This window comes from Limanda limanda, chromosome 17 (genome assembly GCF_963576545.1).
Source record: "Limanda limanda chromosome 17, fLimLim1.1, whole genome shotgun sequence".
Classification (NCBI taxonomy): Eukaryota; Metazoa; Chordata; class Actinopteri; order Pleuronectiformes; family Pleuronectidae; genus Limanda; species Limanda limanda.
In genome coordinates, this window is record NC_083652.1 from 13050730 (window position 1) to 13070157 (window position 19428).

The 19428-nt window shown below is 45.8% G+C and overlaps 2 protein-coding genes across 3 annotated transcripts in view; both read left to right on the forward strand.

Moving 5' to 3' along the window:
- smurf2 (SMAD specific E3 ubiquitin protein ligase 2) overlaps nt 1-12550 on the forward strand; it is a 40658-nt gene extending 28108 nt beyond the window's left edge. Inside the window, exons 9-19 of the mRNA XM_061090565.1 lie at nt 212-296; nt 1178-1336; nt 1439-1486; nt 5182-5383; nt 6927-7030; nt 7276-7390; nt 7732-7910; nt 8184-8442; nt 8533-8734; nt 9721-9796; nt 10007-12550. Coding sequence (XP_060946548.1) covers nt 212-296; nt 1178-1336; nt 1439-1486; nt 5182-5383; nt 6927-7030; nt 7276-7390; nt 7732-7910; nt 8184-8442; nt 8533-8734; nt 9721-9796; nt 10007-10106 — 1529 coding nt within the window. The 3' untranslated portion in view covers nt 10107-12550. The remainder of the gene's footprint in view (nt 1-211; nt 297-1177; nt 1337-1438; nt 1487-5181; nt 5384-6926; nt 7031-7275; nt 7391-7731; nt 7911-8183; nt 8443-8532; nt 8735-9720; nt 9797-10006) is intronic.
- Nucleotides 12551-14139: 1589 nt separating this feature from the next.
- Nucleotides 14140-19382, forward strand: ddx5 (DEAD (Asp-Glu-Ala-Asp) box helicase 5). Of its 2 annotated transcripts, none has more exons than XM_061090576.1 (13): nt 14140-14306; nt 14968-15157; nt 15258-15354; nt 15441-15574; nt 15671-15736; nt 15830-15971; nt 16054-16214; nt 16316-16488; nt 16574-16684; nt 16774-16835; nt 16945-17004; nt 18240-18474; nt 18643-18736. In XM_061090576.1, the coding sequence occupies exons 1-13, from the start codon at nt 14260-14262 to the stop codon at nt 18668-18670; spliced, it is 1506 nt and encodes a 501-aa protein (XP_060946559.1). In that variant the 5' UTR covers nt 14140-14259; the 3' UTR covers nt 18671-18736. The 2 variants fall into 2 exon arrangements, with proteins under 2 accessions (XP_060946559.1, XP_060946558.1); XM_061090575.1 differs by having other exon boundaries at nt 14141-14306; nt 18240-18461; nt 18643-19382.
- Nucleotides 19383-19428: the final 46 nt, after the last annotated feature.

A 19428-nucleotide genomic window follows, 5' to 3' on the forward strand; every position in this document is an offset into this window, starting at 1 on the left:
TCTCTTACGCAGACAGAATATTAGCACGCTCTGTCTACATGTGGCACATGGATTAAGCTCAGTTTCGTTTTTCCATGCATGTTAAACATTTGACACAACATTTGACGCTCAGGTTGTTGCTGCTCTAGTTTCTTCCCTTTTGCAAATTGTGCTCATACTAACGATCCCCAGGTTTTCCATTGATTAAGCCCATTTTTATGTCTTATTACAGAGCAAAGAACCACGCAGCAAGGGCAGGTGTACTTCCTCCACACTCAGACAGGTGTCAGCACGTGGCACGACCCCCGAGTACCCAGGTATGTCACATGCCCACAACTGAAAGCATTTTTTTTTTATTGTTTGGCTCTTTTTACTATAATATAAACTGTAAAATATCTAAAATATATGAATAAGGAATCAGGGGGACATCTTGCATATTGTCACTGACACGACTCTGACTCACATTACCCGTCGCTTGTCTCGTGGCAGTCTCTTAGCCCCGGCTGCCGTGTACTTTGTCGTAAACCTGCAGCCGATTATGAGTCTGACGTGCTGTGAGAAGAGAAACATGTCGTGGGCCTCCGAGACGGATTCAGCCGTCTGGCCCGAGCGTTGAATACCACAGGCTGCTGGGCAATCCTGCAGCAACGAGACACGGTGCACTCCAGACGCTATCAATAAAACATGTCTGTTATAATGATACCTGGCCACTGCTCCCTTGCATTCTATCAGCGTGTGAGTGATAGATATGATGTTTTTATGGCTTTTGATAGGAGGCTATTGGTCACGCCACACCTCACTGAGTGCTCCTCAGACAGCTCCAACATTAGGAGATGGCTGAGCTGCCAAGCTCTGATCCCTCGTGAGGCCCTGGTCCCTTTGGCTTTAACCATGTGAAACAGAACAGCCAGCATAGTGAGCCTGCTGCTGTAATGTCTGCGTGGAGTCCAGCTGAAAGGGTTTGCAGGGCAGCAGTAAATAATTTAGATGGGAGGAAGAAGAAAAATAGAATAAAAGTGATTTCTCAGACATCTCGGACTCATGCAAGTCCGTCTGAGTCCAGTTAGTCAGTGCTTTGGTATGTTTTATATCTGATTCAATGTGTGTGTGCGCTTTGTCTCTCTTTTCCATTTGTTGCTTCTGTTGTTCTTCAGTTCTCGCTAACGCTTTCGTTGTGATCTCTTCCTTTGCCCCTCAGAGATCTGAGCAATGTGAACTGTGAGGAGCTGGGTCCTCTACCTCCAGGATGGGAGATCCGCAACACCGCCACCGGGAGAGTTTACTTTGTCGACCACAATAACAGAACCACGCAGTTCACAGACCCACGCCTCTCCGCCAACCTGCACCTAGTTCTAAAGTGAGTTGTACAACATCCTCCAGGTGGAAAACAGGGAAACAATTTAGTCAGGATATAAAAACAGAGAGATTTATTTTCCTGTCTTTGTTCTGTGTCTTGTAGTCCAAGTCCTAATGGTTGTCGAGGAGGCATCGAAAGTCAGAATGTCAGGTAAGACTCGGGCTTCGTGCCAGTATCCCTACTTCACACAGACAGGAACACACACACACACACACACACACACACACACACACACACACACACACACACACACACACACACACACACACACACACACACACACACACACACACACACACACACACACACACACACACACTCACTCAGACATTCACAGACTTGCTCACGTTACCTCCCCCTCAGTCAGTGTTTTACAGTGGGATCCCGTGCCAAGGTGTGTTCACCACCTGTAGCGGTTCAGCGCACACACACAGACACACACAGACTCGCACACACAGAAATACATAAACAGCACACTCCCCCACAGTCTGTCTTTCCGAACAAAAATTCAAATTCCTCAGCCCCGCAGAGGTTTTGATCATAAAGGCGTTTTAGCACACAATCCGTCACAAAGCTGGCTTTGGCCAGACATCAGATAGCAGAGTGGAAACCAAGGCTGCTGTGTCTGTAGCTGAGGAGCGTCTTACGTCCAGGAAACGCAGCATAAATTTGATGCCCAAGTCAATGAATGAACTGTGTGTGTGTGTGTGTGTCCATCTGTGTAGATTTGTGTGTGTTGCTTTGTGCTCCCGCGCTCGGTACATGCCTGTGTGCATGGATGCACGTGTTGAGACTTTCTTCCCCTTTGCAGCTGTTCAAACACACATACTAGGCTGCGATAGCCGTAGAATTACCCAAAGGCCTTTGCACCACAAAGGTGGAGCAGTGTACGGTGCCTTGGTGGGGCCTCCTCCTCCTCCGCCTGACCTCATTCCTCCTCCGTGCAGAGGAGACGGAATGCATCGACTGAGAGATCAGGTTTCTCTCCTTTTCCTGTTCTGATGGATCAAAGAACGTGTTTGGGATTTTGTATTCCTTTCACTTTTTTCTCTGAAAACCCGTATTAATATAAAAAATGCAGGCTGGCACGACACATTTGTTTTTAATGTAGGAATTTGTCATGTGCGTGATTATGCCCAGATGTGTGAAAATCTGATGCGTGGAATTTTCTATTGTATATTTATTCTGAGAGGATAATAACTGGTGAGATAATTACTTACACATCAAAACCAGGAAATGTTTATTTATATTGAAGTAATATCACCGCAGCAATTTTATACAGAGGAAAGAAATCGATGTTTTGGTGGCTACTAGGGTTATAAGCATTTTCTTTTCTGTTGCTTTATTATTAAGTAAGAAGTTGGATAAAGAATATTCTACATTTACAAATACATATGTAAATGCTGTACATCTCTGGGGTTTTTTATACCTTGGCCAGAGATTTGTGAAAAAACATGTGAATAAATTGTATGAGACTAATTTTTAACTTCAATATAAGACAAGTGTAACAGATGATCTGCTGCCTCTGGTTCAGTTACTGCTCTAACCCGAGTTGCTCTGTTACTTCGAGTAGAGCAGAATTTTGAGCGACTTTCTCGCTTGTGACAAAACTCTGGAAAAGATATCAGTCGTCATGGATTTCCATCGAGACATCTGCCTTTTATCAAGTCAGGGATTTTTTACAAAAAAAGTTCATCCCTCATGTGCCGTCATTCAACAAAAATGTTAATACACAGACATGCATATATATTAACGTTTTTATACGCGTATAAATAATGCTCTCTTAAAAGTCCCGTGAGCAACAACTGTCACTTCAACGATATCTGTTGTTTCTCGCACAGACAGAAAGTGTTGAGTTGTTCCTGCGTCTGTCGGTAACATGCCCCAGAGTCGTGCTCATCAGTCGACGGGTTGTAAGGAGAAAGAACCGTGGATCATGTTTACCTGCAGCCACGAGAGAAACAGACAGAGAGGAAATGTTTGATTTATGGGTGAAAGTGCAGGAGGAGATGCTACATGCTCCCTCCCTCCCTCCCTCCCTCCCTGCCTCCCTCTGAGCTGTCTACAGTGTTTGGGTTCTGTCGGGAGAGTGCCCTTCCTTCCTCCCCTCTCCCTCCCCCCCTCCGAGTCTAGTCTGCAGGAAATAAAGGGATTCGTGGGGAGGACTCGAGTGTCCTGTGGGGCCCTGTGGCTTTCTGGGATAGCAGGAAGTGATGTGAGTTGGGTTTCTGGTGTCTGGCCCCAGCAGAATCCAGTTTGGCTTCTCAGTCCCTGGTTAAGGAGACGTTGTCATTGTGGTGGAGGAAAACGCAAAGCTGTTGGGCGGGTAGCTAAGTGTAGACGTCTGGAGCTGGTCAGGTCTGACATGATGTGATCTGACTGACGGTTACAGTTCCTCCTGAATCTGTTGCTCTGCTGGTTTGAAGAGAGTCGATGTGAAGATGTGTATTTTAACCTTCATCACCTCCAGTGTAGCATCCTTCTCTGTGAAGCTCTACTACCTGAACACAGCCTGACATGCGTATGCCCGGGAGTCTGGTGTTTATGACCCTGCTGCCACCCCACTGAAGTGCAAAAGGCCATTGTGCAAATAATCCTTTAGTGCTGGTCCCATAAAGGCTCTTCTGTGTGTGTGCGTGCCCCCCCCCTCCTGTCTGTGCCACCCTCAGAGAGACCGTCTTCCTAATCACAGCCCGACAGTTCAAAAGTTGTATTCACTATCCAGTGGCCTCCAAAAGATCATTGTCACATCCGCACTATTATATCCCTGTTTGTGTTTTGTGTGGAGAGACGTATGAGTCGCGTGATGAAGGAAACAAACCACTTTGTTTACCGTCCAACCAGCAGCTTGTTGTAATCTGTCTTTTGAGTTGAGCGGCTCGTGGGAGACGGGAGTCTCGGCGCGGATATCCTCCGTCTACACAGGAAGCCCCGAGATATTTATACTCATTTATCGTCACAGAAAAGCCAAGGGGCTCCGAAGTTTGTCATGCTTTTAATTTAAAAAAGATACAAGTTCATCAAAAGAGGGATATTGTCACTTCTCCTGCTTTTCTCATGAACATTATACATTTATATAACGTCATATTTTTATAGTAACAGATAATAAATCATGTCTTATCAGTTTTCACTTGGCTTTCTGGGTCAGTACATGTTATCACAGTGTCTACGATCTTCTCTCTCTCGCGCTCTCTCTCTTTAGACAAACTTTCAGACTTGTCAAAATAAACCAGTGTGCCCTCAGTGACCCAACTTTACCTCAAGTCTGCAGGATGAATCAGAAGCAACAGAGATTTGCTGAACTTTCTTTTCCCTCTGTCACATTCTGCTTCTCCCCTGTTAAAATGTTCAGTCCAGTCATCTTTCTGCCAGGCGGAGAGGAGGGGGGAGGTGTGTGAGGGAGGGGTGGTACGTGGGCGAGGGCGAGTGAGATGTCTTACCTCTAGTAATCCCAGCTCCACCTATGTCTGTGTCTGCGAGGGGCCGAGGCAGCTGTTTGCCTTGATGTGCTTCCCAGATGACCTCAGTGTCTTTCCTCCTCGTTCTGTGCAGTCAGCAAAGGACGGAGAAAAAACGTCTCGCTCTCAGAAAGCTGTATTTTCAGTTCCTTGGCCTTCTCCTCTTGTTGGTTTTGTACAAATGCTTGTTTACAGTAACCATGTTTATGATTTTGTCCTAACCATGTTGTCTTCCTCTCTCCTCTCTCCTCTCTCCTCTCTCCTCTCTCCTCTCTCCTCTCTCCTCTCTCCTCTCTCCTCTCTCCTCTCTCCTCTCTCCTCTCTCCTCTCTCCTCTCTCCTCTCTCCTCTCTCCTCTCTCCTCTCTCCTCTCTCCTCTCTCCTCCAGTCGTCAGAACCAGTTGAAGGAGCAGGCCCAGCAGGCTCTGGTGTCCCCCGCTCAGCTCCCAGAGGAGGCCGAGTGCCTCACGGTGCCTAAGTACAAGAGGGACCTTGTCCAGAAGCTCAAGATCCTCCGTCAGGAACTGTCCCAGCAGCAGCCTCAGGCGGGCCACTGCCGCATCGAGGTGTCCCGGGAGGAGATCTTCGAGGTGAGGATAAACAAAAACGAGCCTGGTCATGTCATCGTTATCACCTGAAGCTCACGAGGGGTTCCAGTTATTAAAGATGCTCAGAAATCCAGTTGTCACGGTCAGAGGATGCATGAAAGGAATTAAAAAGCACCGGCCACCATTTCCCCAAAACTCCTGCCAACAAAATTTACATTTGGCTCTGCTAGAAACATTATGCACTCCCGTGTTTCAGTTATTTATAGACTCACCTAAGTTATGTTAAACATCCTCTGAAGGGTTTTTCTTCTGGTCTCTCTCCATTAAGATCATCGCCCGTTGCATTTAGCTGTGAGAAGGATTTCACACACGCAGTAATCTCTGATGTGTGAAGGCAGTCTGTTCAAAATCTAAAGCAGACGTCTTGTTTGAGATGTGGATTTCTCCGGGGGGGGGGCAGCTGCATTCAGGAGGTGCTAGGCCTCCATCAGAACAACACCACCTGCAACAGACTGCATGACCCTCATAAAATATGTACTGGAATGTGCTGGAACAGCCGCATCAGTTAATCTGGACGAAGACATTTTTTTTGGCTGATCTCAATGTGAGAGAGAGGGAGGGAGGGAGGGAGGGAGGGGGGCAGAGGACGTCTTGAGGTTGAGCGAGACAGAACTGCACAGCTTCTCCAGATCAGCTGAAGCATTCGATTGAGTGACTGCACGGGCCAGTGAGCTGTCAGAGACGTCTTTGTGTACTCCCCGGTGGAGATAAGACGTTCTCCCACAGCAGCTCTCAGTTCTCTGCTGAATCCAGAGGGAACCGGGGAACCTTGCTCCTGGAGAGGCCGTATTATCGTAGTCTAATGCCTGTGTTTATTATAACTGCACCTAATCCACTTTAAATGAACCCTCCCCCTGATGCTGTGAGCCGTCTGCACAGGGGATGAGCCTTGCCACAGAGAGCCTATTGAAAAGGACACTGCTTCCTTCCTGTTTCTGTGTTGCTCTACATTTTAAATATTCTCAACCATTGGTTAAATAGTTTAACGTGTTTGACAGGTGTCATCATGAAGGGGGCGGCGTCTGAATGACAAGTGTAGAGGGTGTGTGCTTCACTGGAACTGGTTACAATTGGCTTTTGGTTCGGGATAATGTCCCAGTCTCGTGAATATTTCAAAACTGATGGATGTCTTCACTTATACTGCTTCCTTATCATAAGAGACATGCAGGAGGCAGGACATGATGTACTGTATAAATTCTGCTGCAGAGATTTTACAGTACATTGACACCGGTGTCGGTCCTCTCGAATCTCACTGTCTTCCCAAGTTCGGCTCCTCTTTCTCATCCTGAGATATTTGTAATCTTGTTATTTTTTACAGCTTTGTGTCCATCACGTGTTAGAAACCTCATCAAAGCTTTTTATCCTTCACATGATCTCCTACTGTCTTCTCACGGGCTCATTTGGACATTATTACCTTTACTAGGGGGCCTGACAGGAGAAATTCTGGACATTTGCATGGCCACTAGAGAACTAACGGTTGCCGTTGCTGTCTTTAACAAAGTGTGTGCATTTGTGTGTCCTGTAGGAATCGTACCGACAGGTGATGAAGATGCGGCCCAAGGACTTGTGGAAGAGGCTAATGGTGAAGTTTAGAGGAGAAGAAGGTCTCGACTATGGAGGAGTGGCCCGGTAAGAGAGGAGCCTGGTGGACGGGACACATCCAATTAGGGTTTTTTTAAATCCTGCATCACGTTTCACACAGATGTCTGCCTCCTAGTGGCAGAATGTGAAACCACACCACGTACTCGCTGTTGTGTGGTAGCAGTTTCTTCATCCTTAGGATATTAACTTGGAATTACAGCACAAAAGAACTAATTGGTTTGTCTCTCTGTTGTTTTTCCTCCTCTGCCGTCTCCTCCCTGTCTGCTGGACAGGGAGTGGCTCTACCTGCTGTCACATGAGATGCTGAACCCGTACTACGGCCTGTTCCAGTACTCCCGCGATGACATCTACACGCTGCAGATAAACCCTGACTCCGCTGTCAACCCCGTGAGTCACAGAAACTGTCAACCTGACATCACAGACTCTCGTGACTTTAAGACGTCTCAACCCAGGGTTTCAGGTCACAGTCAAGCAAAGTGTCCAGTCAGGCAGAGACACGGTTCAGACACTGATTTGTTATCACAGAGCTTCATCTCTGTGTTTGTTTGGGTTGGCAGCGATCCATGTTACTGTGTCTCTTCAGCCTTTAGACAGGATCTCATGAGGCAAGGGTTCTGTTTACTGCTTGTATCGCTTGTATCTCTGTGGCAAGCTTCGATTCAATCCTTCACTTGTGTTTCGTTCTGTCTGTTCGATCAGAAACTAAAAGAAGTTTTGTCTCGCTGCAGGAACATTTGTCCTACTTCCACTTCGTGGGCCGGATCATGGGAATGGCCGTGTTCCATGGCCACTACATAGACGGAGGCTTCACTCTGCCCTTCTACAAGCAGCTGCTGGGTAAACCCATCACCCTGGATGACATGGAGTCTGTTGACCCCGACCTGCACAACAGCCTCGTCTGGATCCTGTACGTACAAGACTGATGTTCAGTATTTCTATGCACGTCTAACATGTGCACAAGTAATAGATTTATTTTGATCTATTATAAAATCTCTTCCATACTTTTACGACAGCGCCCCCCAGGGTTGTTGAACATCTCTTACACCCGGGGTCCTCAAGCATTTGTTGTCAGACCATAACTATGTGGTTATATTGTTTGTCTTGTTTTCTAACAATAGCGTTTGTTTAAAAATTCAATTATTACCCTTGAATCTTGATTCTCATGTTCCTCTCTCTTCAGGGACAATGACATCACAGGTGTGCTGGACCACACCTTCTGCGTAGAGCACAACGCCTACGGGGAGATGATCCAGCATGAGCTCAAGCCCAACGGTAAGAGTCTGCCCGTCAGCCAGGACACCAAGAAGGAGTACGTCCGGCTCTACGTCAACTGGCGTTTCCTGCGAGGCATCGAGGCGCAGTTCCTGGCTCTGCAGAAGGGATTCAACGAGGTCATCCCTCAACACCTGCTCAAGGCCTTCGATGAAAAGGAGCTTGAGGTATTTTAAAGTCTCCATGTGTTTATAACTCTTCATTCACCTGCGAGTCCATTCAATTCAACGTATTTAAAATGATCTCTCCATCTGTAGCTGATTGTTTGTGGCCTGGGTAAAATCGACATCCACGACTGGAAGTCCAACACGCGGCTCAAGCACTGCACCTCGGACACCAACATCGTGAAGTGGTTCTGGAAAGCTGTGGAGACGTTCGACGAGGAGCGGCGAGCTCGGCTGCTGCAGTTTGTCACCGGCTCCTCTCGAGTTCCTCTGCAGGGCTTCAAGGCGCTTCAAGGTGAGGACTCGGGTCAAAGTCCAGTTCTGTTCAGGACATGGACGGGAGGGAAATGTTTCTCTCTCTGAACCCGGAGTAAACATATAAGACAGAACATATAAGTGCGCAACATATGAAGTACTCAAAACATAGTAAGATATAGTATTGATATAATTGGAATACTGCAAAAATACTTCTTGAGAGATTAATGCAACATCCAGGACGAGTACTACTTGTGCATAAGACATGGTCATTATGTAAATCCTCCTTTTTACAGGGTATTAAATGCAAGAACCGCTCAGATTTGTGTCCTCTGATTGTGTTTTGATGTGAATCTTCTTTGTGTAAATTCATTGGACCAGACTGAGGCAGCTGCTTATGACAGTTGTGCTCACAAGCTCTGTCAACACACTCCGGGTTGTGTGTTTGGGATTCTTTGCCTCTGTGTGTGTGTGTGTGTCTCTGGGTTTGTGCGACCCGGGATGAACCCTGAGTCTGTGCAGAGTATTGTGGTTCATCAGGTCCGTCCTGGCAGGCGATGCTGCCCAGAGACAGAGCACCCGGGCATGAGGAGCTGATCCACAGGCAGACAGCACCCTCACACACCTTTTATATAACATAACAGTCTTCCTGTCTCGGTCAAAAACATCAGCAGACGCCCAAAAAACAACTCACTCACTAAACCTCCAACGTCTGTAAGTCTGTGGAAACAAGACCACGCCTCAGGGACACTTACTGTAATTAGCACTGTTAGTTTTCCGAACACTGGACAGTTTCACTTTGTCAGGTTCCCTCACATGCAGCCGCTCCAGGACACTTCAGGGTAACGTGCAGCTCTCAAAGCAGCTGAAGATTAAAATCATTTTTTCTTGATTGTGGATTTGAAGCAGAACTAATCTCTGTTTGCCAGGAGACTGTTTTGAACTAATGATAAACTGTGGAAGTGTCTGAATCTACAGGTTTGGGAACATGAGTTTTACCGAACAAGTGTTTTTCTCTTTCTACAGGTGCTGCTGGTCCACGGCTCTTCACCATCCACCAGATTGATGCCAACGCCAACAACCTTCCCAAAGCCCACACCTGGTGAGTCAGACCCTCATCCTCCGGTCACATGACGCCGGCTACATTCATACTGCTATGTGTTGGTTTGAAATCCAATAAATTCAGATTCGCTTGGCAGCCATAACACTCCAAAATGTAGCCTTTTGGAAACACTGTTTCAGGTTGTGACCCTCTTTGTGTTCACGGTGCTTCACCATGATTTTACAACCTGCTCCCTTCTGTTTCCTCCAGTTTCAACAGGATCGACATTCCTCCGTACGAGCTCTACGACAAACTGTACGACAAGCTGCTCACTGCCATCGAGGAGACGTGCGGCTTCGCTGTGGAGTGAGACGCCCGACCCCCTCACCTGCCTGCCCCCTTCCTCCAGCAAATCAACCAGGTTCCTTGGGGGGGTCATCCACGGTTGCTTTCCCCCCCAGGGACGCACACACCTACCAGGCACATGTGGCCAAGCTGGGACCTGAGGACCAGAACGTTTCATCTGACTGTTGGTTCGAAACCCTCCGGCTCTTCTTCTGTCTCTTTTTTATCATGGATCTCTTCAGCTGCTAATAACTCAAGACTATTTACTAACTTGTGGACCCTGCAAAGATTTGCCGGATCTTCCCTTTTTTTATTTCTAAGTTCATTTTAGCATTTGAAAAAAAAATAGACTGTATCTATGTAGCAACGCTCCATTTTTACCAAGCGGAACACAAGCTTTCCGGATCAACACTAACAAGACTGGTTTGTTTCCAGAGCGTACAGGGTTATTACTGGTTCCCACAGCCACTAGGAAACACTAAATTTGGACGTGGAGTGACTCGAGCTGTTCGGTGCCTCGCTGGGAAAACATGGACGACAAGGCAAATAGCGGAGACTGAATTAGTTTGACTGTTTACAACCTTCTCCAAAGACGGCGGCTGGGACCTGTTCTCCCGAGACGCTGCCCGACAACAAGCGCTGCTTTCCCACAAACACGATTTCACACGTCTGAATGCCAGTTCTGTTTGGAGAATGAATAAATGAATGCATAGCAAGGAATGTGTTATTTTTATATAACAGGGAAAAAATTGAAAAAGAAAACAATAAAATTCTATATAATATATATAATTTATTGTTGTTATATTTCAGAAACCCCGTTTTTTTCTCCATTGTTTCAGAAAAATAAGATCTTTGAACTATTGTTAAATTATAGAAGACAAGTTGTGCAAATGGAACTAATCTTGACTGAAGTTCACTAAAGAAATCTTTAATCAATGTCCCCTGAGTGCCATAAACATTTTGAGTGAATGAATCTTTACAAATATTCAGCACGCCCTTTAATATTCTACTGATTTCATCCTGGAGCTACTTATGGCGTTGTGTTGTTTCCCTTTTTCCCCTTTTTTTACAATCGCCACGAGCATGAGATCTACCTTTAGATGTGTCCAAAGTCTGTCACAATCTAGTTTGCTTTGTCATAGATAAAAACGAGAAAACAAAACTACTACCTTTGAGCCATGTGGTGCTAAAAAGCATTAAGTTTAGTCTTGTATCGGCGACTTTTACTCACTGACCTACTACTGCTTCAAGTGCATGGTTCACCGCTCGTGTCTGAACCCGTTTGTGGCCACGAATCCTCTCTGAGAAGTCGACGGCTCCACCCAGGCCGAGTCCTCAGGAGACGACATGTGACTAGAAACCCAATTTTGACCATTTGTTACGTGTCGGGGGTTCGAAGACGCGCCGTCATTCTGCACCGCTTGTCCACAGCGACTGTTGCATGTCTCCGAATGTGCTTTGGGTTTGAAAGTGAACCTGAATGAGATGAACTCCTGCAGTTTCTTTTTTTAGAGAAAGTGTGTGTGTGTGTGTGTGGCAGGGGGGGAGGTGGTTGTTTTCTATGATTAAAAAGGAAAAAACTCTTGAATGTTTTCAGAAGATGCTGCCTGTCTAGCAATCTCTACGACCGTGGACTGTTCTTAACGATTGCATACACTAAAAAAAAAAAAAAGAGAGAAAAGAGAAAGATGAACGAACTGTTAGTTTTCATTCTTTTCGTAGACGAGTGTATGCAAAGTGGAAAGTGTCCTCAGCTGGTGCTTTGTACAGTAATAAGATATTGTTCATATACTGTATGTGGATCAAACAACCTGTAATTTATCTTTAACTTAAGTAGAAAAAAGGTTTTTTGTTTTTAACTGAAAAGAGGAAATTGCACACAAACCGAATGAGGTCACCAGGTGTGTTTCCGTGGTGACGTCTGCACCAGATATTAATTCACCTTTTTGAGTCCAGTGCACAAGCTCCGACTGTTCGATCCCACACGATACGAGAACTGAACTTTTTTTATTAAAAGGGTAAAAAGTGCGGAGACGCAGCTCTTTGGTTTTGTTTTGTTAACTAGCATGATCCACTTAGCAGGACTATATCTCTCATAGCTGACTGATGCAATTTGATGTATTTTAACACTATCATTTTGTAAGAGTATTTTATTTTTGTGTGTCATTAGTTCTAATTAAACTTGCCTTTGTCTAACAATGTTACAAGCCTTGTATGCAGATGTATCCTTGTTTTGATTGTCATAAACGAGAATTTTTAATCTGAGTTATTGTTCGACCACTTGATGTAGTAACGCTCTTAAACAGCTCCTTTGGTACAGCAGGTATTTGCATCAGGGCCTCGTTGATCAGAATAATGAATGTCAAGTAGGGTTCGTTTTACACTTGAATGGTCGATGGCCCCACCTCCCACTGAGTATTCATGGTTCCACCCTTAAGACGTCTGGCAGATGGATCCAAGGGGGGGGCAGGGAAACGGGGAGATAATGACAAATGAAATGATATTAAACACATCTTTTGTGGTTATTTTGATGAAGTGAAACTGCAGCGTATGACACAGAGTCCTTCTACACACTGTGATGAAGAGAAGCCTTCGTCATTATGATGATGATGGTTTCTGATTTTGTTGCTTTATTGAAAACAGTGACTTGGGTTGAATTTAAGATAAGATTAGTTTTACCTTTATTGATCTTCTGTAGAGAAACTTCAGAATCGACACAGATCCAATGTAATAAAAGTAGAAATATAACAATACATATAAGCCTGTTTTTCACTGTTGTGCACTTTAAAAAATGGGGTTACAGGTTGTGTAATTTGTCAAATTTGTTTTGTAATACACATTCTACAACATGTCTGAGTAACATACTAATAGAACTGGAGTAACTTCCAGGGAACTTCTATTTCTCTTAGAGGAATCATAGCCAGGTTTCTTCATGGTCAATCAGAGCAATGGACCCCCCCCCCCCCCCCCGCACCCCCCAAAGAAACCACTAACAACATTTATCATATTGCATATTGCAAATATATATAAACTGTTATAAATATATAAACTGTTACCGTGTAAAGATGCAGTCCCATCAAACAATTCATTCAGTTTGTGAGTAAAACATTATCCAAGTTGTTTTAACTCAATGAGGGAAGTTTGTATTTCTTTCTCTACTTCTTTTCTTTTGGAAGAAATGTACATATATATATATATATATATATATATATATATATATATGTAATAGCTCCAAAGTAGAATGTTATAAACATATGATGAAATAAAAACTATACATACTCCCTAAGTAAATGATACACAATGAAAACACAATAAAGTACTAAAATATAATAGAAAAAAGAATGAGCTTATAGACAAGAGACCAAATACAAGAGATTAGAATATATAGTAATATTAATCAGTTATAGTGAGAATGAATAAGTTTCATCAGAAGAGAGGAGGAGAAAAGAAATAGTCCCTCACGTGTTTGGGTTGGTCCTGATGACGTCACTTACTGTAAACCACCGCCAGCGTAGTGGAGAGCCGCATCACCCGGTTTCTGTCTCGTACATATGCATCCGCCGACACTTGTAACGATCAAACACGGTGCGTGAGAAAAGACGGACTTTTATTTTGTGTTTTATTATTAATGTGGCTTTTAATCATATTTATATTCATTCAGAATAAACTACAGGTAGTGTCTACTTTTACAGCGTTTATTTAATTTATGTAAAGTTATCTACCTGCTTACGTTTAACTTATTACATACATTCAGTCAGGTTATATGATTATTATACATAGTTAGTTATTATATTTCTTCACTCAGGTTGTATTACTGTATATATTAAGTTACTGTACTGTACATGGTTACAGGTATCTCAGGTTATGATATGATATAAATATATATATATCCAGTCAGGTTATGGTAAAGATTCAGTTATCATAGGTCTGTTTGATACATATGTGTTATAAACGACAGGAACTACTTTCTCACGCAGCACCGCCTCGTGAGATGCTAGAGACTGTGACGCGGATGAACACAGCGGAAGGAGAACTTCCCCCTATCTATAAAGACCGGGCCTCATTTTCCCAGTACCGGCATTCATCTCCACTGCCGGTCGCATTTTTTTTAGTCCTCGGCTGAAACCTCGCTGAAGCTTAATTTATCTTTATTGTTTTATCGACCCGCTGTGAGTGAAATGCCTGGATACTCAGACCGAGACCGCGGCCGCGACAGAGACAGAGGGTGAGTCGGTTTCTCCCGGTTCTCCTCCGCCGGGCCGGGAGAAAGAGAAAAAAGATGGCGGCCGGGCTTTTAAACCCGGAGAAAAACGAAGCGATCAAACAAAAACAGTGTTTAATTGTGTAATGGCGGCGTTCGATTGTTTAGGGGATTTTGTGGTTGTGTTAGGGAGGGACACGTGTGGGTGTGGACCGGGCCTCCAGGGGCCTCCGGGGGGAACCGGGCCCGTTGTCCCCGGGCTAGAGGCCTCTTTCTGGCCTCGTGCCCTGGCGCAACGGCTGTTAGCTTCCTGTTAGCATTAGCCTTCCGCTAGCTTCGCGCACGACGCCACGTTTCACGACATCAAAGGCATCAATCGTACACGGAACACCGTTTTGTGACGTGATGGGGTTGTTTCCTCTCCATGGTGACCGACGGGTTGGTCGGTGGTGACCGGGCCCCGGTACGGACGCCACCGCGGCAGGTAGTCGGCTTCCCACCATGTGGCGGCCATGAATGCGGATACAAAATGCCGGCCTCCCTTTTGTTCCTCTGCCGGCTGGAAAGTATATGGCAGCTATATGGTGTCTCACAGTGACGCAGTGAAATGGCGGTTATCGATTTAAACTGTTATAATCGACTTGTTTCGAATCCCAGTCTGACTGTGTTGGTTTTGATTTCACAGCTATGGCGGTGGCGGAGGACCTCCTCGCTTTGGCGGCAACCGAGGCGGCGGTGGAGGAGGTGGTGGCGGGGGAGGAAAGTTCGGGAACCCCGGGGAACGGCTCCGTAAGAAGCACTGGAACATGGACGAGCTCCCCAAGTTCGAGAAGAACTTCTACCAGCAGCACCCGGACGTGGAGCGCAGGCCCCCGGTAAGAAGCTCCGGCATGTGTTATGCAACCAGGCCGGTACACGTGTGTTATGCAACAGGCTCTGACTTGATTTTCTTCATGCTCTTTGTTTCCCTTGCAGCAAGAAGTGGAACTGTACAGAAGGACCAAGATCATCACCGTGAAGGGGAGAGACTGCCCAGACCCGATTGCCAAGTTCCACGAGGCCAGCTTCCCCAGTAAGCCTCAAATAAACCAGTGAGAATAACAGGTCACTCTGGTTTGTTGAGCAGAATCTTACTTGTGTTTTTTTTTATTCCACCAGCTTATGTGATGGATGTGATCACTAAAATGAACTGGACTGACCCGACACCCATCCAGGCCCAGGGGTGGCCTCTGGCTCTCAGTGGCAAGGACATGGTCGGCATTGCTCAGACTGGATCTGGCAAAACTCTCTCGGTGAGTTCTTAACGACTGGCACCAGTTTGCTCTTTTATCACATTGCAGTACTGTTGTGTTAAATTAAACTTAAACTGTTGTGCGTTTCTCTTCCAGTATCTGTTGCCTGCCATCGTGCACATCAACCACCAGCCGTTCCTGGAACGTGGTGATGGGCCCATTGTAAGTCAAAACTAAATTATGACCTAATGAAACCTGAACCCCAGTTTGGAATCCTAAACCCTAACCTTTGACCCCCCCCTCCCCTCCCAACAGTGCCTGGTGCTGGCCCCCACTCGTGAGCTGGCTCAGCAGGTGCAACAAGTGGCCGCAGAATACGGCAAAGCTTCTCGCCTGAAGACCACCTGTATCTATGGTGGAGCCCCTAAAGGACCACAGATTCGTGACCTGGAGAGAGGTACGTCATCACCTGAAATACTTCAATCTTTTCCACCTTTTGACTCAATGGCATAGTTCTCATCTAAACTCTGCTGTTACAGGTGTGGAGATTTGCATCGCCACCCCGGGCCGACTCATTGACTTCCTCGAAGCTGGAAAGACAAACCTCCGTCGCTGCACATATCTGGTGCTGGACGAGGCCGACAGAATGCTGGACATGGGCTTCGAACCACAGATCCGGAAAATCGTTGACCAAATCAGGGTAAGTTTCTTAATATTGTATTACCACATTTTACTGCTACAGAAGTGGAACACGTCACAGATGGCAGATTGCTTTGAGTAACATGTTGTGGTGTTTTGCAGCCTGACCGTCAGACTCTGATGTGGAGTGCTACTTGGCCCAAAGAGGTCCGTCAGCTGGCAGAAGACTTCCTGAAGGAATACGTCCAGATCAATGTCGGGGCTCTGCAGCTCAGCGCCAACCACAACATCCTGCAGATAGTCGACGTCTGCAATGACGGGGAGAAGGAGAACAAGTGAGTGACTTGTCCATGATGACAAGTGAATCCGTTCTTTATACCTATGATATATTATCGTTTACGAACTATGTTTCCTCTTTAGACTGATCCGTCTGCTTGAGGAGATCATGAGCGAGAAGGAGAACAAAACCATCATCTTTGTTGAGACAAAGAGGCGATGTGATGACCTCACCAGGAGGATGAGACGTGACGGGTAAGCATTGAGATTAGTATGAAATGTTCCATGATACTGGCCTTGTAGTGATGTTATATGAAATAAAATTTACACATCCTCTCCACTAGGTGGCCAGCTATGGGAATCCATGGAGATAAAAGCCAGCAGGAAAGAGACTGGGTTCTCAATGGTGAGTGTGAATAACCAATAATTTTAGATAATAATCATAACGGGTTAATCTCAGCTGTATAGACGCAATGTTCTGTGATTTTAATTTATCTTTTTATATTTTTTTTCAGAGTTCAAATATGGAAAGGCTCCAATTCTAATTGCTACAGATGTTGCTTCCAGGGGTCTAGGTCAGTATCCTCCCTGAACTCGTGTGCATTGACATGTTTTTCAAAAAAGAAAGTGTTTTTGCTTTCTTTAACTTTTCTGCTTCTCTCTGAGTTTCTCCCCTGACCTAAGGAGCAGTCTATATGGCAGGGCCTTGGCATGACAAGCCCAGGTCTCCAGAGGGGGAAGGAGCATTCTTGGAGGTGTCCTGACTGGCGAGGCACGGGTCTCCCAGTCGTGCAGATAAACAGAGGTGACAGGCCCAAGTGCAGCACAACGTGCCGGCCTGCCTAAAAAACGGGGGGGCGAGTTGAGGGCTCGCCACAGTTCCTCCCCCCACGCTCGTCTGTTCTCTGGCAATGGTTTGGACTGCTTCACACACCCAGGCTCTGTAACTGTCCCAGCTCAAAGCCCAACTACACTGTCTCCCATTGTCTTGCATATTGGTTTGGGCACGGCATTGCAAGCCAATCGAGTCATTTGGACGGTGCTTTTTGTTGCATAGACTCGTTGTTGAGCATGGGTGGCGTCACTGTTGCAGTCTCCTAAACTTCTGTCGGGAGAGCAGTCTGTCAGATCGATCATACCATCACCTCTGTAGAGACATGGCTACTGGCGCTTTAGGTGACAGTGGGACATGCTAGTTGGACACGCTCACACTCCTCCCTCGCCTGCGTTTACAAGTCATGTCGAGACCTGCCAACGAGAGACATTTTGAACACTGGGTCTGGAATAAATCTTGCCATGCCGAGAGTGGGATGCTTTGTTTGTAGGCATCCTGCAAATTGGTTCAGAACTGCTTTTTTTTTTTTTTTTTTTTCTGGGCAAGAGACTCTTCAGTGTGAGGATTGTAGCGAGAAGCTCATGAGACACTGGTTCAATGCTAGCTTGAGAACTCCAGAAGGGGGGGGGTCACTTGACAATATGTGGGAATGAGCTAGTGAATGCATACTCCAAAAAATGGTAAGATTTCTGATCCATTCTTTCTGAAGGTGGTTTGGTAGTTTGAGTTTTTTATTAATCTCAAAGAATTGAAAGCTGATGGAGTGTGCATCTTTTCCACTAGTCTCCCCAAAAAGTGAATATCTGTAGCTTTACCTATCGTGTTTTCTTACAGTTTGTGATTTTACTGGCCACACCCACCTCATGACTGCACTAACTTGGACTCTTTGTTTTTGATCTGGTTGTGGTGGCTCTGGCGCACGTCCTTTGTGTGCTGTCCTCTTCCTTTATGCCACATCGCAACATGATCTTACAGATGTTGAAGACGTGAAATTTGTCATCAACTTTGACTACCCGAACAACTCTGAGGACTATATCCACCGCATTGGCAGAACAGCTCGTAGTCAAAAGACAGGAACCGCTTATACCTTCTTCACTCCCAACAACATGAGGCAGGCCAGCGACCTCATCGCTGTGCTCCGCGAGGCCAACCAGGCCATCAACCCCAAGCTCCTCCAGATGGCAGAAGACAGAGGAGGTAAATCCAATTGGTGAGATACAGAAACTGTGCTGTTAAGTGCAGCCACTCTTTCCCTGCTCCTGTCCCTTTAGTCTTTCTCAGTTCATTGGCTCTCAAGCCAGTTTCTGGTTAGCAAATTCCTTTTTTTAATACAACACTAGGGTTGGTTTCTCTTCTAAACACACGTTCTCTCCTCCAGGTCGTTCAAGGGGAGGCCGAGGTGGTGATTTCCGGGACCGGGATAGGTATTCCTCTGGAAGGCGTGATTTTGGCAGTTTTAGGGATAGGGATAATGGTAGAGGGTTTGACAACGGACCAAACAAATTTGGCACAAACACACAAACTGGAGGCTATGGGAACAGTACTGGCAACGGCAGCGGCAATGGCTACGGTGGAGGCAGCTTCACTGGTAACGGACAGTCCAACTTTACTAGCAACCCAGCCGGGGCCTTCGGAGCCCAGAACACCTTCCAGGCTCCGTTCGTCCCCGTTAAGGCCGTCGCCCCGAACGGCGCCGGCCACCCCCCCTTCCCCTTCCCCCAGGCACAGGCTCCACAGCATCATCCTCCTCCACTGGTGCCGTACGCCATGCCTCCTCAGTTCACTCAGTAAACGCACCACACACACTTGAAAAGTAATTTATTGCTTTTTTGTCCTGTTAAATTCTATAGATCCAGATTTTTTTGTATTTACAGAACAGGGTTACAAACAACTTGGACCTCTGTCAAGCCTTTTATGATCTGCAGTGCAGCAATAGCAACGCAGCACCCTTCTTTTCCTCTTACTATTTAATTTGTTACATTCCTTTAGTAATATGTTATGTTTTGTACTAGGTAATTACAATTGTACTGGTTTTTCACGTGTTTCCTTGAAAGTGATGTTAAGCTCCTACCCTGGAAGTGCACTGCATGATCTTTCAAATAAAACATAAAAATAAAAGTTGTCTGGTTATTTCTGAACTGATTTGCTATCATTTTCCTGGTTG